Raw genomic sequence first — 25512 nt, 5'->3', positions numbered from 1 at the left:
CTTCCTTGTGGGGACCCTCTCAGAGGGCACTCCCGCCTTAGGTGAATGTTTACACCTCAGGTCACACCTCCCGAGAAACAGACGGAGGGACCAATCGGCATGGTCAGAAGGTATCAGCTCAGGCAATCACCCCTCCCCGGGCCTGGCCTTTACCAGGGGGTACGCGCGTGCCTTACATGTCTACCCAGGGCGGGGACTTACGCGTTACCCCGTCACCGGCTACGCGTGCGAACGCGTGGGTCGGCCTTCAGACACGCACAGGGAGGAAGGAAGAAGAGGAAAAAGAAGAGAGAGAGAGAGAGAGAGAGAGAGAGAGAGAGAGAGAGAGAGAGAGAGAGAAAGAGGACAGACTGTCTCAAACGCCGAGGCGGAGACCAGAGAAGGCAAGGAGAAGAAGGCAATGAGAAGGCAAGGAGAAGAAGGCAATGAGAAGGAAAGGAGAAAAAGGCAATGAGAAGGCAAGGAGAAAAAGGCAATGAGAAGGCAAGGAGAAAAAGGCAATGAGAAGGCAAGGAGAAGTCACGGGAAAGAGTAAGGAAGACAGTGAAGTGGAGAAGAGCAAGGAAAGGAACCAACAAAAGGAAGGAAGAAACGAGAAGTGAAAAACCAAAGAGACCACGATTATAGGTCGTGAAACCGTCCGTCTCCGGACGCAGGCGCTAACTACCCCCGTGAGGGGGATGGACTCCTTTTAGTCGCCTCTTACGACAGGCAGGAATACCTCGGACCTATTCTAATCCCCGGACCCGCAGGGGGTAAAAGAACGGTGGTGCATTCACTTCGTGATGGGATCATTTAGGGAGAGCTCTACGTAGATGCTCAATCTCCAGTGGCAGATGCTACAAGAGAAGTAATGTGCACTACAGAGAGGTTTCCTGTTGAAAGCCCGAGAGTGTACATTCCACGAAGACAGAAAACATATCAGTTCCCCCCACACACATCTCGTGAAATGGACATAAAGGTAAAATGTTATTAGAGCACATAAAGAGACTTTGCACTATACTCTTTCCCCAATTTTTATGATACAGTCCCAAAAGATCTGTCTCAAACAACCTCTAAAATTTTCTTGATACCTTTATCTGTTTGCAACACACAGAAGTTCAAAGTTACCATACTTCTAAACATAAAATCTCATATAAGGCGAAATCTAGATAATAAATAACTGCAGTAAATTGCTCAAATTTTAACAGTATACACTCTATGCATTTAACTGGAATAGCCATCTACCCATTTTCAAAAATCTTTATCTGTTATCAAGAAATACCCCAAAAACTTAGTAACAGATTCCAAGACAGCTATGCAAAGAAAATGGCTGTAATTTTTACAGTATAAGCCATATTCCTAAGATCTCAATCTCAAACAGCCTTCAAACTTAGCTTCATATCTTTATCCATTTCAAAGACACACAAGTTTTTAGTTATGTTACTTGTACACACAAAACACACATTTAAACTTTAGTGCGAAATGTAAAATTATTTTTGTATTATTTCAATTTCACATAAGTAAACTGTCAAAATTTTACTGACCAATACATTTCATATGAGTTACATTCCCTGTTGCAGCAGGAAAAAAAGGAACCAGTGGAATATTGCTCCCGTAAGAGTATAAAAATGAAAATATGTTCCTGTTTTTTAAGAGACTGTACCTTCCTCAGTATTTTCAAAATTTTGGTGTGTGAACATATTCATACTTTTTTATGCTGAGAGAGAAAAAAGACAGTGGCAGTGGCAAATAGATGGAAAAGTAGTAAATACTGGAAGGAAGAAGACATTGGTTGTGTTACAGAAAGAGTGACTGAAACAGTGGCAGTGTAAGACAAAGACAGTGACACAGGGTAGTGGAACAAGCTGACAGTGAGAGAACAGTGTTAGGAAAAGAGTGAAGAACATGGGGCCAGGGGGAAGGAATAGATAAAGAGATGGTGGAAATGGGTGAGAGCCTGTGGTAATGAGAGAGAGAGAGAGAGAGAGAGAGAGAGAGAGAGAGAGAGAAAATGGCAATGAGAAAGAAAGAGAGAGCAACAGTTCAAATGGCTCTGAGCACTATGGGACTTAAATTCTGAGGTCAGCAGTCCCCTTGAACTTAGAACTACTTAAACCTAACTAACCTAAGGACATCACACACATTCATGCCCGAGGCAGGATTCGAACCTGCAACTGTAGCGGTCGTGCGGTTCCAGACTATAGGGCCTAGAACCACTTGGCCACTCTGGCTGGTGAGAGTGACAGTAAGTAGAGACAGCAGCAGTAAGGAAGGACTGAGATATTAGCAGTAACAGAGAGCACGAGGCAGATAATGTCAGTGAGAACAGATTATTGTTGTAGTTGTTGTTGTTGTAGTAGTAGTAGTAGTAGTAGTAGTACAGAAAAGAGGGGACTGTGGCTGTTACACAGGAGGCAATGACACGGAGACACAAATAGATAATGAGGAGGAGGAGGAGATTAGTGTTTAACGTCCTGTCGACAACGACGTCAGTAGAGATGGAGCACAAGCTCGGGTTAGGGAAGGACGGGGAAGGAAATCGGAACCATCCCGGCATTTGCCTGAAAGGATTTAGGGAAATCACGGAAAGCCTAAATCAGGATGGCCGGAGACAGGATTGAACCGTCATCCTCCCGAATGTGAGTCCAGTGTGCTAACACAAATAGATAATGACAATGTTACGTACACTGAAGGTGGAGGGGGTGGAGGAGACAGGAAAGGAATGAGAAGGAATTACTACTGCCAACTGCATTGGGACATTGCAGAATCTGTGGCGCTGAGCAAAAATGTGTGCCAGACTGAGATTCAAACCCAGGATCTCTTGCTTACTAAGCAGTTACGTTAATCAATGTGGCATCCACACAAAGTGTTTATCGCGATTGTGTAGACTATATCAGCACGCCTCTTGCCAGGCCTAAATTCCCACCTAGCACCGCCTACCCACAGTTCTCACCCGTGTCCTCCATGCTCACTACTTTTGAGATTCCCACAGGTGGTTGAACATTGTTGTTCATCCCTGTTGCAAGTGGTGGATTCACTGCCCATCAAGATGAATAGAATTAATTATATGAACATGTGGTGTCTGTTCTTTCTGGCATGTCTACTGTGGTAATCTCAAAAAAGCACGCATAGAAGAAACGAACGGGAACTGCAGATAGGTGGCACTAGGTGGCAATGTGGGTCAGCTGAGAGGTGTAACAAGATAGTCTGTGCAATTGTGATAAAAACTTGTCTGGATAGCACAGTGGTTAATGTAACTGCCCAGTTAGCAGGAGATTCCGGGTTCTGTTCTTTTGGACATGACCAAAAGAATAGACACCAAACTATCACCTAATGACAGTGAGTTGGGCAGAATGAGTGAGTGAGTGAGAAAGGATGGGTATGTGCAACTTATCACAATGGACTAGTGAGTGAGAGTGAGTTACAGTTAGGGAAGCTAGCAGGAGTTAGAGGTGAGTTGTATATTAAAAAGAGTGTGATTATTTTTGCGTGCCAAAGTTTTTGTGCCAATTTTTAAATGTTGTAAGAAAGGTAGAATGAGGAAGCTGGTGTTCTACTTTTCGCTCAGAGTCCTTTAAATGAACAGGAACATACTTGTACTTTTTGTGCTCCAATAGCAGCATCTTTTGCTGGTATATGTCTACAGCATAATAAAATCAATCCAAGTGTAATTCCACCAGCTCGTGAGAGCACATTGGAAGCAACACCAGCCTACAGAGAAACAGAGCTACCATAACAATCACAACTGCAGAGCAGCAGCCATGAGGATTTGGCTGCCCCATCCTCCCCTTCCCAGAGAGCCTTATTTGATCACCATCCTCTCACTACAAGCATTCATGCTTGAGCATGCTATTCCTGAACACAAGATGCTCAAATGAGTATGAAGGACGAATATTCTCCATTCTGTGAACCTCCCGATGATGTTTACGTAGCGGTATTGTGGTACTAACATTTGCTTTCATTTGCCACAGATCAAGAGCTGTCAAGCCCAAGTTATTCCAACATAGATGTTTCTGTACATGTGGATAAATCCCCTGTTAATGATGATGAAAATGGCATTCGAACCATGCAATTGAAGATGGTGGTACATGATGGTACCCAATAATGTATAAAATCTTTCACTATACATCCCTAAATAATTTTCATAGTCACCTGGGTAATTGTCCAGCAGCTCTTAATCAACAGAGAATGACTGTGACTATACCCGTCCTTCTTTGGAGCTGAGCTGAAGGCTCAAATCAGATCATTCATTGATTTTGTGATGATCTCAACTACATATATTATGTACTGTGTTATTCAGTGAAAAACAACAGGGTACTCCTGTAAAGGCCATGAGTGAACTATATTCAGGAAGCATTAGATAAGTAGCAAATTACGCATGGAATGCACTCATATCTTTTGGGTTTTGAAAGCCCTTTTACAAAGCAAATAAGCAGTTAATTGGCAGACAATTACAGACCCAAGGGTATGTCAGCTGCTATTCTCAATGAGGGGGATTTCATGGCCTGAAATGTTGGAAATAGTAAATGTAAAACTAAACTAAAGCTAGAGCTCTTATCCACCTGGAGATTATTTGGAACACTGCAATACTCTACTGGATGTGCTAAGCTGTTGCCTTCATCCCAAAGGTTATTTCAGACTGTAAGAAGAGTTGCAGGAAATACATACAGAACTAAAGACCTATCTAGCTGTTGTCAAAACCTTGTAGAATGATTTTGTGTAGTTATTTGATGGCTCTTTCTGAAACCAAACAGTTCCTCAGCAAGAATAAAAATATATACCACAACCACAGACTCAATGAAACTTTGTTTGCTCTGTTCACTCTAGCGCTGACTCAATGCAGTCAACCGTTATGATGTAGTTATACTGGTGTGTGTGGTGTGGAAGAGGCAGGGGGCATACTGTGTAGTTCTGAAAATTGACTTGTTTGAAAGTTACCAAAGTTCTCAGACTTCTCTATGTGCCTTTCAATGATTCAGTGCTACTATTCAGTGAGTTGTTACCTTGCTCTTTAAATAAATATAAACAATACTATATACTACAACTGAATGGTTGACGTGGATGCGAACAAAGGAGCCACCATTATTATAGGTAAGCAAAACAAATGCTCTCTTTCCTAATGAAGAAGTGACAAAAAGCCAGTGTCTATGGAAAGATCTTATGAAAATTAAAGTTGCCATAGCTGCATAGTTGTGTGTTCCCAAAAATTATTCAGAGCACAATGGCAATAAAAATATATTAACAAATGTAAGGCGCTTAATGGCAATAGGCTTTGAGAGGTTTGTTCCCACTGAGGTCATGTTTCATTTCTTACACACATTACAACTCTATTCTCTTTCCTTCTGCTCTTATTCCACACAAGTATACATCTGCACCACTGTTGAATAAAAACAGTTTTCCAGACCCAAAATGTGTTTCATACACTGCTTTCAGTTCATTACAAACACTTCACTAAGGATCTAACAAAGTTAATAGTTTGAAATTAATCAATGTAACAACAACTGCTTCAAGTAAAACATTACCTGGGGCCCAATGATGAGTTGAACAAAGATTTTTGATTTTTATGGAGAGTCCCCTTAAGCATTGGATGCACAAAGGTATGACACATTAAAGGAGGCATGCTTGGATGGCTGAAATCATTAAGGTAACTGGTGATGACAGCAGAAAATCCTGTCTCGAGTCCTGGACACAGCACCAGTTTTCACGCACTGCTTTGTATGAATATCAACATGGTATCTCAGTATTCTTACTTGTGTTTTTATACAGATATATATGGAATTTTATGAATATAAATCTATATGCTAAAACTATTTCACCAGCTCAAAGACAACACTTAAATCCATACAGTGTATTTTGCCCCCTATTCCTCATTTTCCACTAAGAGCTTACTTTGTTATTGTGAGTGTCTTGTTTATATTTTCTGCACCAAAAATTTAGGTGCTAATGTGAGGAGACACACTCATTGAAACTTCCTGGCAGATTAAAACTGTGTGCTGGACCGAGACTCAAACTCCAGATCTCTTTGCCTTTCATGAGCAAGTGTGTGGACGGGGCATGATTCGGGCTTGGGTAGCTCAGATGGTACAGTACTTGTCTGCGAAAGGCAAAGGTCCCAAGTTCAAGTCTTGGTCCAGCACACAGTTTTAATCTGCCAGGAAGTTTCATATTAGCACACACTCCACTGCAGAGTGAAAATCTCATTCTAGACACAGACATTGGTTATCCTTCCAATCACATTCACCACAACTCAGTCACACTGTAACAGAGCTCAATTCCACAGTCACATAAATTCTAGAATTACCTCTTGATTCGCCGTCTCCTCCCAATCTTCTTTTAAATTAACACTGGTTGGGTAGACTTGGATCTGTGGTAATAGTAAAATAAATGTAATGAGTATATTCAAGCAGTCATGACTTCCACATATTTGATAAAGCTGCAACTTATTTTAAGTCTAAATATGGTACTTAAGAATTAATCACTAATTCGGATCAGTGCACTTTCCTGAGATAGAAGTTCACAGTGACACAGTCCCTAAGATGTATTTCAATGAACAAACAAAAATTTACATGAATGATTAATGACAACATACATAAAAATTTATAAAGGTCTTGCAGTCCAGCCTTCTATCTATACCAGTATTTTCAAACATATTTTTCAGTTTCATGATCTTTACATGTAAACAATAGTATTGCAGTCAAATCGAAGAATACAACCAGAATTTTAAATACTAAAATCAACATCACTCATATGAAATGGAAAGGCACAGTCATAACCTTAACCCTTGAACAAGTGTGCTGTATTTCATAACACAAGTGGGTGCACTGTGTGCTTTGTACACAGGTAAAGAATAGCTGTCTTCATGTAACCAAGGTAAACACGTATGAGCAAAATATGGTTTAATCTTAGTACAATTCAACAACAATGTAATATAGTTACATAATATGATCTAAAGCACTGTTTAATTGTACAATAAGGACAGAAACTTTCATTACATCACTCTCTTGCCCCAGACAGGTGTCACCACACAGTAATGACCCACTCAAATCATCAAATAGTGCAGCTGCATCACAGCCAATGGCTTATTCAATCATTAATATCTCTTGGACAAGTCTCACATTTACATATTGTGCTCCTAGCTCATAATGCGAGTCATTTTCTTGCACCGATTGTAATTTTTTCTTGCCTAGCCCCCTGTTTATTTTATATTACTGCGGCTCACTTGAACATATGACAACAATTTATTACCATGTTAGCTGAAGCAACAACGAAAGAATAGGTATGGGCTCACAATTGTGAAACGGCAACAGAATGATGCAAAACAATTTCATTGTGGTTGATACACTTTATACACCACCCGCTCAAAGGTAAATACCAAATTCAACATTTTACATATTCCACAACTCTTACAAGGTAACTTTGGTTTTCTGTCAACCAGTCATATACCTTTGTTCGAAATACACTCCTGGAATTTGAAATAAGAACACCGTGAATTCATTGTCCCAGGAAGGGGAAACTTTATTGACACATTCCTGGGGTCAGATACATCACATGATCACACTGACAGAACCACAGACACATAGACACAGGCAACAGAGCATGCACAATGTCGGCACTAGTACAGTGTATATCCACCTTTCGCAGCAATGCAAGCTGCTATTCTCCCATGGAGACGATCGTAGAGATGCTGGATGTAGTCCTGTGGAACGGCTTGCCATGCCATTTCCACCTGGCGCCTCAGTTGGACCAGCGTTTGTGCTGGACGTGCAGACCGCGTGAGACGACGCTTCATCCAGTCCCAAACATGCTCAATGGGGGACAGATCCGGAGATCTTGCTGGCCAGGGTAGTTGACTTACACCTTCTAGAGCACGTTGGGTGGCACGGGATACATGCGGACGTGCATTGTCCTGTTGGAACAGCAAGTTCCCTTGCCGGTCTAGGAATGGTAGAATGATGGGTTCGATGACGGTTTGGATGTACCGTGCACTATTCAGTGTCCCCTCGACGATCACCAGTGGTGTATGGCCAGTGTAGGAGATCGCTCCCCACACCATGATGCTGGGTGTTGGCCCTGTGTGCCTCGGTCGTATGCAGTCCTGATTGTGGCGCTCACCTGCACAGCGCCAAACACGCATACGACCATCATTGGCACCAAGGCAGAAGCGACTCTCATCGCTGAAGACCACACGTCTCCATTCGTCCCTCCATTCACGCCTGTCGCAACACCACTGGAGGCGGGCTGCACGATGTTGGGGCGTGAGCGGAAGACAGCTTAACGGTGTGCGGGACCGTAGCCCAGCTTCATGGAGACGGTTGCGAATGGTCCTCGCCGATACCCCAGGAGCAACAGTGTCCCTAATTTGCTGGGAAGTGGCGGTGCGGTCCCCTACGGCACTGCGTAGGATCCTACGGTCTTGGCGTGCATCCGTGCGTCACTGCGGTCCGGTCCCAGGTCGACGGGCACGTGCACCTTCCGCCGACCACTGGCGACAACATCGATGTACTGTGGAGACCTCACGCCCCACGTGTTGAGCAATTCGGCGGTACGTCCACCCGGCCTCCCGCATGCCCACTATACGCCCTCGCTCAAAGTCCGTCAACTGCACATACGGTTCACGTCCACACTGTCGCGGCATGCTACCAGTGTTAAAGACTGCGATGGAGCTCCGTATGCCACGGCAAACTGGCTGACACTGACGGCGGCGGTGCACAAATGCTGCGCAGCTAGCGCCATTCGACGGCCAACACCGCGGTTCCTGGTGTGTCCGCTGTGCCGTGCGTGTGATCATTGCTTGTACAGCCCTCTCGCAGTGTCCGGGGCAAGTATGGTGGGTCTGACACACCGGTGTCAATGTGTTCTTTTTTCCATTTCCAGGAGTGTATTTAAATGGTATGTATTAAGTAGGGAGAGAACCTTAATTAACTTCACTTTGTAGAATTTTCTTGTTCTTGCAGCCAGTACTTTGAGATGCCAATGTCTGTCTTATTTCTGGCAGCCCATTTGTGACTTGCTGCTTGTCTGTCAACACATTTTTTATTGTTGAACCAGACAAAACCTAGTATATGAGAGGGACAGTACTCCATACAACCCACTGACACATAAGTGGTGGTGGTAATTTTGGCTGTGGGGTGCTCAACAGCACGCTCATCAGTGCCCGACAGAAAGTCAGCATGTCATTTTTGTGTGGAGGAGGGGATGGAGATGAAGGCTATCCCCACATGCCGAGTAGTTTATAACATATTAAAGTCCGTCCCCCCTCCCCTCCCCAGTACCCTAGGGATGAGGCTCGACAGCTCATACAATTACAGAAGCTGTGTAACACTTGTGTCCATATCAGTGAGGATGGAGGGCAAATCTTGAGCCAAACTGAGGGCTGTCCTAATGTCAGTATACAAGACACACACAGCCAAATTTTATTGAGCGGAAAGTTGGACATCATAAATGTCACAGAGTGGTGGCTCCTCCTGCTGGAGCAGGAAACCAGGCTATGGCTATATCTTATGTGCTGTCTGGCGAGCAGCACTTTCTTCTATTGGCATGGTTGGCATGAAATCCACCATGCCTGTGTGGTCAATTTGAGTGACCGTAATTTGTTTTCTGCCATCTCCAGTCATTCAATTTCCCACTGATGCATAATTCATCTGTCAGATAATGATACAATGGCATGCACGGGACGTGCATCTTTGGCTGCTTTGCTGGCTGTCATTTCCCTGTACCCTGATGCATCCAAGTACCCAGCAAAATGTCACCTCCTTGCCACAGTGTTGGAGCCACTGTAAGAAGTCATGATGAGCTGAATCAACTGCTCTATGGAATACATTTGATGGACTGCCAGTAGAGCACTGAGTACGTCAGAGCAAATGAGAACTCTTGGACACAATACCTGCAAATCTGCTCAGGTGCTGCCACAATGCCATCCAACTCCACATCATAATTTGCAAGTTGTTCCAGAAGATGTACTTTGTAAATTGTATCAGTGAAAACAGCTGAACAACCAAGATCACTCATCTGCTGGGATCCATCTGTATACATAATGATAAAACTGTGGGCTGTACTTAAAATTGAAGCAAACAGAATTGTAAAAATGTAAGCTGGAGTACTAGTTTTCTTCTACTGTGTCAAGCTTAAAATCACTTTGGGCCCCTTAAGACACCAAAGTGGCAGTTTGTTCCACCCCCGGCTGTTTGAGGTCTGATACATCCACATCTCTCAGACATTCAATTGCATGCATCCCAAATGGCTTGGTGACATGGAGCAAATCCTTTAACAACCTCTCAAAGTTGGGGTGGATGCTGCACCATATGCTGATGACTGAGACAACGCTATTATTTTCGGGGCCTGTTGAGCCAAAGTAGGTACTGCCAAATCCTGGGTAGTGGTTGACCAGCATCTGCACACAAACTTTGAAGTGGTCAGGTCCAATAGGCTCTAGATGATATCCGAATGCCCTCATGGTGGATGCATTAAACATCTTGAGATAGGACATATGGGCTAATCCCTAAGCCATGCTGTTGTAATCTAACCATGATCTAACAAATGCAGGAGGCAGACTTGTCAACTACCCATACCTTTCCACTAATGCATTTTAAAATATTCAATGACCTGAGGACCTCCAAAATCCAGTCTTTCAGGTGCACCAGCCACATTAGAAACAAACAGTAGACCCAAAAACCATGCAGTATCCTTAAAATATAAAATATTGTTCCACATTGTGAGCTCTCATTGGCTAAAACTTCAACAAGCGTGTTTAAAAGTGACATGTGTAGTCTTATTTGGTAACTCATTTTCTTAGCCCAAGCTCTCAGCCTCCTCCTGGTCAGCTGCAGTTGCCTTGCTGTCATTATAAGATCAGAGGAAGAGTACAAGATTGTGAAGTCACCCACAAACAAAAAGCTCCTGGCTGAAGGAGATGCCACTGACAGGGATTGCAAGTAATGTGACCCTGAGTACACTGCCTTGGGGACTTCATTCTCCTGAACATAGCAATAAGACAACAAATCTCCAATTCGATATTGAAAGCACCTGTCCTTGAAAATGGATTGGATAAGATGTGGCAGACATCCACGCAGTTCCCACTCACAAAGTCGGCAAAGGATGTTGTACCTTCAAGTGGTGATGTATGCTTTGTGGTCAAAATACACACCAGCCAAGTAGTTTCAACATAGGAAGAATTGCATCGCCATCTCCAGTACAATTAAGTTCTCAAAGGCAGAACAGTAGCACCAGAAACTGTTCTAGGACCAGCACATGTGACCTCTGGATTCCTGTAATCTGATGAGATGGTGGTTAATCATGCATTCAAGAGTTTCACCCATACAACTGGTAAAGATCACACATCAATATATGTAACAGTCAGTATGATCCTTGTCTGGTTTCCGTAAAGGAAATGATATTGACTCCTAAGTTGGGGGACCTGTTTGTCAAAACAGATTAGATTGAAATGAGATTAGAATTTGCGTTTGTGTTTGTCTTCAGGGCACAGAGGACAGAGCATGGCATAATGAATCTGATCTAGTCCTGGAGCAGTACCTCTGGCCACAGATGGAGTTGATTCCAATTCCCACATGGGGAATGAAAGCTTGTACACCTCTCCATTACATGACAAGTGGAGCCTCCTCATCACCACAGTCTTACCAAGCACTTGAAAAGCAGGAGTTTGTCTGGATGACACAGCGACTGCAAAAAAGTTCAGCTAAGCTCTGAGCCATCTCTTTTGGCGCATCCATCAAGACCCCATTTTTCAAAAAGGTTCATAAACTGCCCTTGCCTGAAAAGTGCCTTGTTGAGTCCTAAACTTGAGCAGTGCACATGGACAAATTAATGGAAGTTGTGAATTCCTCCCAGGAGTTCAAGTTCCATTCTGTTATAAATTGTCTCACTTGTGCTTTTGCAAATCTGAAGGCAGATAGGTTTTTGGTGATCGGTTGGTATCTGAATCTTGACAAAGCTGTGTACCTGGCTCTGACAGCCTTGTGACATTCGTCATACCATTGAGGGACAGCTTGTTGTCTGATGTGATTGCTAGACAGGGGATTGGAATCTGCAGCAGCTTGTTGGATCTCACAGATTATGTGGTCCACAACCACCTGTACACAATCCTGTTGTTTTGAGATGACCCGCTGACTGCAGCATGGCCTACCTGCCATTTGAATCATCCATCTTCGTGCTTCTCCTGTCGACTACCACACAAGTCGGCAGTCGAATAAACACCACAAAGTGCTCACTGAAAAACAATTCTGTGCCCACTTCCCACTAAACTGAGTCTGCAATACCTGGGAAGCAAAAAATAAAGGTCAATGGCTGACCCTGCAGATAAGGAAAAGTGTATCATCTGATCAGAGTTCAAATGGCAGATATCCTCTAAATGGGCAAGATGTTCAATAATTCAACTCCTGAATGAGATTTTCACTCTGCAGCGGAGTGTGGGCTGATATGAAACTTCCTGGCAGATTATAACTGTGTGCCAGACCGAGACTCGAACTTGGGACCTTTGCCTTTCGCGGGCAAGTGGTCTACTATCTGAGCTACCGAAGCACGACTCACGCCCAGTCCTCACAGCTTTACTTCTGCCAGTATCTTGTCTCCTACCTTCCAAACTTTACAGAAGCTCTCCTGCTAACCTGGCAGAACTAGCACTCCTGAAAGAAAAGAAGTTTCATATCAGCTCACACTCCGCTGCAGAATGAAAATCTCATTCCGGAAACATCCCCCAGGCTGTGGCTAAGCCATGTCTCCACAGTATCCTTTCTTTCAGGAGTGCTAGTTCTGCAAGGTTAGCAGGAGAGCTTCTGTAAAGTTTGGAAGGTAGGAGATGAGATACTGGCAGAAGTAAAGCTGTGAGGACCGGGCGTGAGTCGTGTTTCGGTAGCTCAGATGGTAGAGCACTTGCCCGCGAAAGGCAAAGGTCCCGAGTTTGAGTCTCGGTCAGGCACACAGTTTTAATCTGCCAGGAAGTTTCAATTCAACTCCTCTAAAAAGAGGAAGTCAAACCACATAGAACATTGCATGCGCTGAAATCACCCATGTGGGTGAATGGGTGGGGTTGTCCTTGGAAGAGGTCTGTCAGTGTACCTGCATCAAACAGATCATGAGGTGAAAGCTACAAGGCAAACACTATGATTTTAATCAATGAGAGAGATTCCACTGAAACTAGTTTTATGCCTGTCATAGGAAGGACAGAGGAGGGGTGTCATCTGACATGAATGAAAACAGCCACAACACCCTTAGCCCTGTCTCCAGTATCATCACCCTTCCTGTACAGGTGGTAGCGCCTTAATATAGGTGTATCAGTAATTTCAAAATGATTTTTTTGTAAGCAAGTTCTGAATGATCTCTTGTGCCAAAAGCTGCAATTCAACATATATTTTAATTTAACACAAATGGCAGTAACTTTCTTCACTAAAAGAACTTGTTTTTTCTTGTGACAAAACTTAGTTGCAAAATATAGCTTTCCTTTTTAATAAAAGAAAACAGGTTTTTTAAGAAAAGACTTTACAGACCATTAAAAGTAGGAGGCTTATTGAAATAATCTAGCACTCTGCAAAGCAGCAAAAATTACATCTTTAGAATTACACCAAAAATGGCATCACATAATTTAAATTCCTTGTGCACACAGTTGAGCAGAGGTTAACAGTATGCAATCAAGTGCAGCAAGAAAAACCTTTACCAGCATTTTGGTTGACCCACAATTAAGACTACACATGCTGCTATTCAATACAACATTCTTCAAACAAAATAGCACGCTTTACCAAAATTGTACTTCTAGAACCTGCCAAGCATTGGGATTGAAACAGATATTACTCCAGCAAAAGTTCCCCAACCCAAGCTCTATATAGTGCAAAGAATTTACACAGTTTTTGTAAGTTAAACTCAGTAAATTATGCAATAGACATAGGTAGTACTTGTCAGCACAATGGCACCTATGGGGCGAGGAACACCCACACACAAACGTGACAGCACACTTGAGGTACCACAGCTCAACACAAAAGTTGTAAAGGGACACCCAGCAGTTAACCATACAAGAATGATCCTGGATGGGAAAACAGCTTGCCAACCAGATTTAACACAGCTGCAGAGGGCAGTAGTAGAAGTCTTGTCATGGTGATAGGATGCAGACAGTTGTATTTAGGCCTCTGCATGGCTGCACTGTCCTCCAGATGTAGCCAAGGCCCAGTTCCACTATTAATGTGACGTCGCATCACGTCATTCATTCAAAAGCATTACTACAGTAATGGGAGCAAGTTCTGCTATTAGTGTGAAGTCTCACATCATATTGTTCACTCACAAGCATTACTACAGTAATGGGGCAAAACAAAACTCTGGGCTCATATGGCCCACCACCGACCACCGCACAACTAGTACTGCTACAACAACTGATGAGGTCACTGCCCTCTCTTGGTAACCAACGTAACTTCAACCGTGTCTTGCTGCTATGACAACTCCCTTCAAATCGTTCTCACGTGCCTAAATATGGGATCACAGCCAATCTTACTGCTGCAAAGTGCAGGAAAAAAAACTATACACTAATCATTTCAGTGATAAGTGATGGCTCAACCTTCCCTTCTTAAAGCAAAAGTAGGGATGGGTGCCAGAATCTCCTTTGCCTAAGGCCCTATGGTCACTGTGTACCTGCTCCACCATCATGTGATTTCTTCACCCTGTCTTGGTACCACAGAAAAACTGTTACCACATTTTGCAGGACCTTATGTGCTGGTTAAGAGGTTTTCACCAGGTGCTGAGCACAGCTGGTGACCCAGCACATAAGGTCCTGCAAAATGTGGTAACAGTTTTTATGTGGTACCTTGACTGCCTTGACTTTGCGCCCAAAAGTTTCTTAAGAACACTTCACTGTCTATCTTAATGGATGCTGCCTGGCTATGCTTGTTATATCAGTCTTTCTCCTGATGATGTACCAGCTTGATGTTGTTCCTAGCTGCCTCCCACTTTGTCGCATCTACTTGCTCCAGCAACAAATCATTTAATCACCATAAACTGGCCAATCGAGAGTTCAATGAGAAGAACATTAATTTGATGAGTGGTCTCATGAGTTTTGTAGTGGGTGGGGTTAAAGGCAAAGGATAGCCAACTGAGGGGCAAATCCCATTGTTTCTGTGACACTAAATGACAAGCGATGAGGGTGGACTTCAGGTTCTGGTTCATCCTTTCTGTGAAAGACGATTGCAGATAATCAGGTGGTGTGGCAGCCTGCATTAGCCTGCGATTGAAGTAGGACTGCCTATATTCTTTGGACTTAAATGCAGGCACATTATTGCTCACCACTCCTGCTGCCAACAAACTGAAATTCCATTATAAGGGGAAACGCTATGTACGATTCCCATTTTCAAGAAGGGGGATCGAAGTCACACTAGCTGATACAGTAGCATTAATGCGAACTGCACAGCAAGCTGCCTATCTGGCAAAATTCTGTATGACAAAATAAGGCAGAATGTTGGCCATCATACTGACCCATGATAATGTAAAAATCACATACTTTCGACTTTAACCCAAGACAAATCATCCAACAGGTCCAAAATAAAGCACCACAACACATATTTCAGTTAATTTAATGACATCCCATTTGTTGGCTTTAACAACTTTCAATCAAGCTGTCAACATTCAAACTAACCTAGACCTCAGGCTATATTTCACATCAATCTGTGATAATTTTCATTCCAAATAATAATAATAATAATATAAAATTGAAATAAATAATCGGTTCTGTGTCATTTTGAGCATGCGATGTCACATTCCAAAGCAAAGCCCTGTATCAGTACATTCTACCACCCTACCACTGAGTTTAATAATCTTGAGTGTATTTAGTTACTTTCTTACATTTTCTTATGGAGCTGGTTTAGGACTACAGTCGTGATACTGCTGGTCAAATTAATACTAAGTTTATCACTAAGTTTGTACAAACTATAATTAAGCATTTTTACAAATATTAAAATGCAAATGGAACAATTTGACCCATGACAGATCGGAAAGGAAACAGGACTTTCAGATGAAGATAATCTAAAACTCACAAAACTGTATTGTTGTAGAGCCCACTGATGATGCCTTAGAACAGGAAAATGCGAAACACGTATGGGCTAAATATAGTAACTAGCAGTAGGAAAAGGCAGTTTTATTTACAAAACAAGTGTTCAGAAGTAGTTTGAGTGGTTAGGTAAGTTCCCTCAGGCATCGCCGACTAATGGCAACCTGTGAATCTGTTTACCTGCTATAACTGACCACCCTCCAAATGGTAGCCCTTAGTCAGATTTGAAGTTACAAAGAAATGTATCCAATAATTTACACCAACAACTGCTTCAGTTTTATATAACACTTGTGCAATTTTGCAGACATTATTTATGACAATGTGAAGTTAATGTAGGAGTCGGCTATGAACAAACATGCCAATATTCAATATGTAGCCTCACGGCTTTTGTCACAAATTTGCTGCCAACAGACATTCATTCTGCACCTATCAGACTGCATAACTAATAATTAACATCTAATAAAATTTATCTACAACTGAACTTTTAGTGCTGCTGATCTTAATGAGGCCTCATTTATACATTCAAAGACAGATAAAATGTAGACTATTACAAAATTTTCTTCTAACAACAGTCACAGTAGTAAAAGTATCTTAAAATTCATTTTCAAACCAATTATTTTAAATCAGTAAATGGGATTACAAGAGACTGGGATATCATCCATCTGCTTTGATCAATGACATCATCACCATGCCAAAAACCCCAAGTTTCAAGCATATCCAATATGGCAACTAAAACAACAATCAAAACACCTGCAAAAATACAAATACCATGCAAACCAATGCACTGACTGACTGGTATTCCAATCTCCAGTTCACCTATATAGTTCAACCCTAACCCTAAACACCAATAAATCTTAGCCACAACAACAAAAAGTGGTATCCCACTCTCCAGTTCACCTACATAGCTCAAGCCTTGAGTGAAAGTGCACTTATGGTGTCAGCGGCTTTTCCATTGCTTGTTGCTGCTAGTAACTGTATGCACAGTAAATTATGGAAAGTGAACATGACTAACAATGAGTCACATAGGACAAGTTATTGGAACCCATGAGAAAATAAAAAAACATCATAAGCGAATCAATGGTTTTTAATTAAATTATGGGAGGAGGCAAGTGACTCAGCTTTTTTGATGAAGTGATAGGAGAAGGTAGGTGGATCAATGTTTACTAACAATTGAGTCGAACATTTAATATTTTAATAAACACTGATCCACCTACCTTCTCCCATGATTTAATTAAAAATTTTGATCTGCTTGCTCAATGGTTACGCATGCACCTAAGAATACAGTTTAAATTTTACAACATTACATTTTGTATGACAATATTCGGCACAATATACTCCACTATGCCATGATTTCATAGACTCTACATCATGATGACAAAAGCATACTAAATGACACAGTAACATACCTCCCAAACACATCATTGCCACATAATTAAACCACCAGAGCATGCCCCCTCTTTATACACCACACCCTATTTCATTTCCACTCCATATCAAACACACCGAAGATCAACATCACACAATACATCACAAAACAGCACAACTATGTCACAAGCCATTGCAGACTGGTGGTATCCTAAAACCTAATACACATCTAAATTAATAAATAAAACACAATTCCTTTTCCATACTAAATAGGTAATATTATTATGCAGTACCTGCACCTGTACTATCTTTAAATTTACTTATATTGCTAATATTCATCATAGAATCATCTTCATTCTCATCAAAAATTAAATCTCTCCCCCTTTCTATGCGTGGTTTGGCACTCACCAAATTTTAACACAGTGTTGTAAAATGTCATATTTAACATCAACAGATTATTGTTTCTTTCTTTAAAAAACAAAAAGAAAAAGAAAAAAAAAACCATTAGGCTGAATTACTCTTGGTTCCATCAACCCAATATGAATTATATTTATTCCCACAATATACTGCATGATATACAAGGTCACTTACCATAGGGCCTGGTTCAGTGCATATCTCATCTGTTCCCTCTTTTTTTATCCAAATATTTTTCTTGTTGACCATAACTACAGTTTCTGTCCCTGTAAAACAATGAATCAGATACAACCAGTTATACTCAATTTTCAGTCCACTACTGCCTACAGAAAACTAGTCACTACACAGAAAGTAACTTTTAACACTGGGCAAGGATACAGATTCAAATTTCAAGAGCTGAGTTACAACTTTTAGGTTTTAAAGGGTCAGAACCAGGGTTGCCACAAGTTTCCCCAAGTAATATTCCTTGATTTTCAGACAAGTTTTGGTATTTTTCCTTGATAAATTTTGATATCTGAAGAGTAAGTAAAAATATGACTTGACAAAAAATGTAAATGACTTTTGTATTTCTCCCCCGTGTGAGCAAAAATCTTAAGCACTAATATCAACATCTTTTGTAATGAACTGTTTGTAGATGGTCTATATCATTAAGACCCCTTTTGTTATTATATTTTCAACAAAACAAAACACATTTGGTGAAAAGAACATGCATTTCCTTGGAGTCGCAAGACAGATCTCAGAAATAACCTCATAACAATGTAGGTATCTCAAAAGAAGTACATAAAATGAGGAAGAGTTGTGTAAACCAACACTATATGTTACTGCCTGCTATGTTCGTTATTGTCAGTTATCACCCACCTATTATTTTAGAGGTATTGCACGATTTTTCTTTCAAGAAATATACGAGTACATAGCGTACAAACCACCAAAACTGCAACAATTTTCTTCTTACTATTGACCATAATTCCTAATATATAAACTACTTTCAAGGTGCCAAAATGTACTAGAATAAATAAAATGTCTATACAATGCTGTACTGTACAATGTACTTGTCGTCAGACAGTCACAATTCCTGTAATCCACTGCCTGTTGCCTCAGGCCTGCCGAGGAGCATCGCAGTTCCAGGTCCATAGACAAACCAAGAAAATCCCCTGCATTGTGTGTCACACAAACAGACCTGGCTGTGGGTAGATTGATGAGACTATATCAGATAGGCAGGGCTTGCAGATTAATGGGAAATGCTGGGGTTCAGATAGGCAGAAATGGCCTGTGGTTTGCCCGCCGTGGAAGTCTACTTGTGTGACCAGCTATTCACATGTCACACACACCATGTAGTTGAAATGAGACTGCAGTGATCAATCCCTGCAACAGATAACTTGTGCAAATACTATGAGAGTCAGCACTAATGAGGATAGGTAGCAACTCACCATAAAGATGATTGCGGAGCCACAGACAGGCACATAGAAAAGACAACTACACTCTCACAACTAAATTTTCGGCCATTGCCTTTGTCAGAAAATAGGAGCAAACATACAATCAGACAAACACTGAAACATAACTCATGCACACTTGACCGCCACCTCCGGCCACTGCGCAACAGTCTCTGAGAATCAGATCCAAACAAAGCATTCCTTGTGCCTCCCTGCCTCTCATCAGCAGCTGCTATGCTAGTGGCAAGAAGTAGTGTCAGAAATGACTACAAGCTGAAGGGAGTGGCAGAGAGAGGAGAAGCACCAGGAAAGAGGAGTATGGAAGTGGCACCCAGCCAAGATGATGCTGACATCAGCAAACAAGCCATTTTATCTACTGAGATAGAAACAAGGTTTTTACAGTGTTGGTTCCCCCCCCCCCCCCTCTCTCTCTCTCTCTTTTTTTCCAAACTTCCCTGATATTTCCCTGACATGTTTGAAATTCCGTGATTTCCAGAACTTGTGGCACCCCTGAGAACACACAATCTCAAAATATTATAACATCAGAATCATATGCAGTGGAAACAAGTGCACTGGCTTAAGGTACACTGTCCTATTGTAAGCACCGTAGAAAACTTAATTTATTTCTTCTGCATGAATTTTAACTACTGAATTATGATGAAGCAATACAGCATAGTGAATTTACAAAAAAATACCATTTACTATAGTCACACTCAATTTTACATATGAACAAGAAATGTTGAAATGGAGTTTAGGGTCATTTTTTAGATGAAGGCCTGTGTGTGCTTCTCACTGTTAAGTGTCCACAAGCTCCATTAATGCCATGCCTGTGGCTTTATTTTGACACTATCTTACTGTATACCATAATCCCACAGGTGTACAATCATGTGCTTAGTAACACTCAATAAAAATAGAACAGAATTTGTACTGATCATCAACCAAGGTGAAATCAAAACCCACATTTCACTCTGTATTTTATTCATTCCATTATTTCATTCTGGGCTGGCACGCACAAAATTAGAATCAAATGCCAAAGACTGTTCACCAGAAAGCAAAACACACTTTTTTAGATTACTTTAATGTGCATTAAAGTCGTTCAGATTAATAGTTGTATACTCAATTTAGAGCAACTGCTGTCATCCGGTAGTCAGCATCCATTTACTAAAGAATGCTGCATACTATAGTCCTCACATCATGCAATGGAACAATTAAATCTTTATGATCACTGACATTTAATACTCATTGCCTTACAAAACCTAGTGAAATTGCCAATATTCTGTTTGGCTCTGATATCAATTCCTGGACCAATTACCCTTTCTTTAAAAACGTCCGAAAACCTGTTCCATTATCCTTACACAAAACTATCCTGGAGCACGCACATTATTACACATGATTTAGGGATCGGTGGAGCAGTACACAATAGATGAACGCCCTAAGCATTCTAAACAGCTACGATACTTTCTTTGATCCGAACCATTCCTGAATTGACATAATAACCGCAGGCACTTGAACCTGAAGTACTGGGCCATATGATACAACAGCTCACAATACGAACTCGTCCCTTAGCAAACATTTTTACATCATTTGGATACTATATAGACTGTTTCTTTTACGATTCACCAACGAGACATGTAATAATTTTATGGGATGGGGCGAAAATAACAAGCACTTTACTAGAAGCAATATACCTATATTCACGTCGACCTGGTATTTTTCACATCTGCCCAATGTCCGTACACATATGTGCCAAATTCTTGTATGAAAATCAATTATGTCATAATTCACCTAATCATTGAAAATAAGTGGTTTCTTGCGACAAACATAACCTGAAGCATTCACATGTTGTCTGAGAATATCGTCAAACTTGCTTAAGGTGATCTAATCACAGATGTTTAGATACAGAATAAAATCACTTTCAAGTTTACGCGGTAAATAACAGTAAATTAGTACAATACTATATTGGTATACTCACCACAGAATCAAAAGATATTTGCTGGTTCCGTGAGTTCAACAATAATAATACTAATGGAGCATCAGCTTTTTTCCGGACTAAATTTTCGTGTTTGCATCATCCTAGTTTACAAAACCCAGTTACTTATTTACCATCTGGACGCCGAAATTGCACTGTTTCACAAATGACAACATGGCTTCTGCTTGGGTTTAGCATTATGCTCAAAGACAATAAACTTTGGAAGACCAACCCTATAAAGGCTGCTTTTGTTTCAAGGGAATGTACTCTATTCGTTTTCTGACTATTCATAAATGCTTTACTTGTATTTCTTTAAAATTTGACATCTGTTTCCTAATATGGTTTTTAAGTTAGAATATAATAAGATGGGCTAGATGGCCAGTATTCGCCACAGTAAAATTTTTTTGTAATTTAGTAGATTTTTGTTGTTTTATCGTTTCAAATGATACGCTGGCGATTGCATGATTAAGGCTTCTTTTAATTATATTTGGTGTGGTCATAGTGCCTGTAGTAATTCCACAATTATTTACTGTATTTCAAATCTCTCTTTACAAATACTAAAAAAGGCCTGCGCACTTTACCGTGCACTTTTTGTTTTAACGGCCCTCACACGTTCTCTACTATTGTGTCAACACGTTGCCCGAAAGTATGACGCCAAGAACGGTACAATATTGCAGCGCAATATTTCTACCTGGGACGCGTCAGATAGACCTCTGTCGTCATAGCGAACACGATGGCCCTCGACGACGTGCATGTGTGCTGTGTCTAAGTTGCTTACTTTGCAAAAGACAGGCAGAAGTTATGCAGAACGGATCAAACAAGCCTGAGGAGCTTTCTGTGAGCGTTTCGCTGCACCAGGAACTTTTTCATATGAGCATGTGTTTGTAAGCCATAACAGCAACTGATTGCAAATTGAACAAATGAATTATATAATTCATCGCGTTCATATGTTGTTTTCTATGTATTTCCAAACTCTGGCAACTTTTGCAACGAAACAAAACAATATTATTGTTTGAAATATTACATGATCTTATGTTCTGACAATAACAACTGTTGCACGAGAAATCAATGTACTTGTTCACTGGGCAGTTGACCTGATCTTGTTTGTCAGTTCACAGGACTGCCACAAGTAAAATAAATAGTTTTGCTTGCGGTCATAACGCCATGCTCTTCATTTTCATCTGCTGTTGGGTAGAATAAAGTATATCAATTAATAAAATGTTCCAGGTTATTATGATGTACTCTTGACAGCATTCTCACGACCTTATGCGGGCCAATTGGACTCCTATATCAAGAATTGGGCACATTATATCGGTAAATTAAACGACATAATGGTCCAGTCGAAGGAAACATTAATTAGTTTTGATGTAGTATCGCTATGTACTATGGTTCCGAACAATAGCTTCCTGATATTGCAGAACTGTTTAAATATTGCCTCACGACCTTGTGTTTCAAATGGAACGATGAATTCTATTAATATATGGGTGATGTGGCTGAGGAGACCCTTTAGCTACAGTTATAGCGAATATTTTATGGAAAAATTCGAGACGCAGGCCTTGGAAACTACCAACAAAAAACTGAATATTTGTTTCCTCTATGAAAATGATACATTTGTTTTGTGGATGTATGGCAAAGAGGAACTATGTCGTTTCCACAACAATCTCAACGGCCTTAATCTGAAGAGTCAGATTATCGTGAGTTGGTGAAAGATTAAATTTTCTTAATCTACTAGTTTTCAAGAAAGAAGATGATAACTTAAGCCAGATAGTTTACCAAAATCTCACATACACTAGAATTCGAGCCACCAACTACAACAAAAGCGAGGCACCATAAAAACATTGGCGAACAGAGCAAGGAACATTTGCAAACCTGTGTCACTGGACATGGAATTAAAACAGCTCATCAAGGCATTGCTCAATAATGTTTATTCGTGTGCTGAAGTAACCAGAGCTTTAAGAACGCTGGGCAAAAATCTTAGCGATGCACAAGCGCCTGTGTAAACGAAAGTTTTCCTACCTTTCATTAAGGACATTACTGATCGCACGGAAAAATTTTGACAGTACAGAAAATTGTGGTAATCTACAAATCTACCTGGAACTTACGTGATCACCTGACATTTACCAAAGATGCTCGCATGCCGAAAAAGGCCGAAAAACGAGTAGAAGAGCAGAAGGGCAACTGTAGAAAGGAGAGATTAATAGAACAGCTGTTGCAGAATATTTCCAGACTCGCTAAAAATGTGATTAAGATCAGCCTCTTTACAAGAAGGGAGATAAAAGAGATACTGTCAAACAATGGGTCAATTTCACTTTAACTGGCTTCATAAAAAAAATATTCGAAAACTTTGTGTTCAAGTGCCTTCTTAAGCATCTGACTGCAAATAATATTTTGCCCAAGTCACAGTTTGAGATCCTCAAGGGTTCCAGTGTAGAGAAGGCTATTTACATGAACAGTGAGAACCTACATTATTCATTAGATATCAAATTAGAGGCTACTGGAATTTTCTGTGACCTGTTAAAAGCCTTTGACAGTGTGAATCACAGAATTATCTTAAGTAATTTAGAATATTACAGAGTCACTGACAGTGCTGCAAAATGGTTTGAGTCTTACGTAATTAACAGGAAACAAAGGGTGTTGCATCAAAATACAGGTGGAATAAGCAATCAATTTCCATCTTATTGGGAATTAATTACATGTGATGTTCCTCAAGGTTCCATCTTGGATCCGTTCCTGTTTCTTGTGTACATTAATGACCTCTCATCTATTACATTGCTAGATGATAAGTTTGTTCTGTTTGCAGATGATACAAACATTGCAATAAATAGAAAATCAACTACAGCTTTAGAAATGGTTGCTAATCAAATTTTCACTGACTTTAATAAGTGGTTTAAACCTAGTCCACCACCATTAAACTTTGACAAGACCCACTACATACAGTTCAGAATCTGTAAGAGATTTCCTTCCAGAATTTATATAACATATCAAGACCTGCACATAGAAGAGGCTGATAGTGTCAAGTTGCTGGGATTACAACTTGATAATAAATTCTGTTGGAAAGGGCATACCATGGAACTGCTGAAACACCTAAACAAGTCTGTATTTGCAATGTGAATTGTGTCAGATGGAGGAGATCTAAATATTTAAAAAAAAAAAACATGCATATTTAGCTTGCTTTCGTTCTATAATGTCATATGGGCTCATACTCTTGAGTAACTCGTCAAACTGCACAAAAGTTTTTAGAGTCCAAAAGACTTATTTGTGGTGTAAATCCAAAAGTATCATGTAGAAACCTCTTCAACGGATTTGGTATTTTAACCACTGCTTCCCAGTATATTTATTCATTAAGGGGAGACAGTGGCAGAAATAATGAAAAATTTACAAATTATTTTTATTTGCTTATTTGATAGTAAATATAATTGAGATTATTATCGCAAATTTTTTCCTTGAAATTCGAACTACAAACGGCATAAAAAATTAAAACCCTAAGCAGTGTACTGCGCCAAGCCCGCTTTTCAATGTACCAAATGGAGGAAAAATTTTATTGCAGAATTTGTCCTGTGAACCTAGTAAATATAGCTTTAGAAGGCTGTGATTTTTTGTATACATAACAGCAGTGTTGTAAAGAAGGCTGTGGAGCCATTTTCTGGTTGAAACAGTTCGGTATAGAAGGCTGTGGAGTGTTGTACACAAGTTTTGTGCTGTTCAGTGGAATTCGAGTGACGCTTGATTTATTGTGCCATTCTTTGTGCAAGATTGAATCAGTTGATCCCTTTTTACAATGCCTAGGCCTGGTAAAGTATTTAAAAAATATAGGAAGTCCCAAATTTCCAATATAAAGCGAAAAACTGACATTGAGGTTAGGGTTGGGCCTGCAGAGGGACAGGCATTGTGTCAGAAGAAACAAATCATGACAGAAATACAGGTTTCGGAATTGTGGATCTGGAAATGGTGGCAGAAGCCCTTAGAAAAGCCTGCAAGTGCTCCGTTTGTAGAGGAAATGTGGATTTGGTTGATGATGGAAAGAGAGAAGGTTTGGTTTGCACATTGCACATTTTGTGTCAAAACTGTGATGCTGACAGACCATTCAAGACGTCAAAGGACAGTAATAGAATCTATGAAGCCAATATTAGATTTGCTTATGGACTAAGATATATAGGGATTGGAAGAGATGGTGGAAACTTTTTATGTGGTATTATGAACATGCCTGGTCCTCCCCTAAAATTTTCTGCAATGAGTACTGCTCTCCTCAATGCAGTTGCAGAAGTAAGTAAAGAGAGCATGAATATGGCAGTCCTGGGGGCAATTCAAGAAAATTG

At 40.7% G+C, this 25512-nt stretch overlaps 1 protein-coding gene across 1 annotated transcript in view; it reads right to left on the bottom strand.

The window, feature by feature from the left end:
• LOC124720219 (zinc finger protein 99-like) overlaps window positions 1–19065 on the bottom strand; it is an 80667-nt gene extending 61602 nt beyond the window's left edge. The window contains exons 1-3 of the mRNA XM_047245542.1: window positions 18975–19065; window positions 17975–18063; window positions 6284–6346 (exon numbers count right to left, since the gene is read on the bottom strand). Coding sequence (XP_047101498.1) covers window positions 6284–6346; window positions 17975–18046 — 135 coding nt within the window. The 5' untranslated portion in view covers window positions 18047–18063; window positions 18975–19065. The remainder of the gene's footprint in view (window positions 1–6283; window positions 6347–17974; window positions 18064–18974) is intronic.
• Window positions 19066–25512: the final 6447 nt, after the last annotated feature.

This window comes from Schistocerca piceifrons, chromosome 11 (genome assembly GCF_021461385.2).
Source record: "Schistocerca piceifrons isolate TAMUIC-IGC-003096 chromosome 11, iqSchPice1.1, whole genome shotgun sequence".
NCBI classification, from domain to species: domain Eukaryota; kingdom Metazoa; phylum Arthropoda; class Insecta; order Orthoptera; family Acrididae; genus Schistocerca; species Schistocerca piceifrons.
The sequence above is the reverse complement of the archived record's forward strand: the minus strand, read 5'-3'. Positions and strand labels throughout refer to the sequence as shown.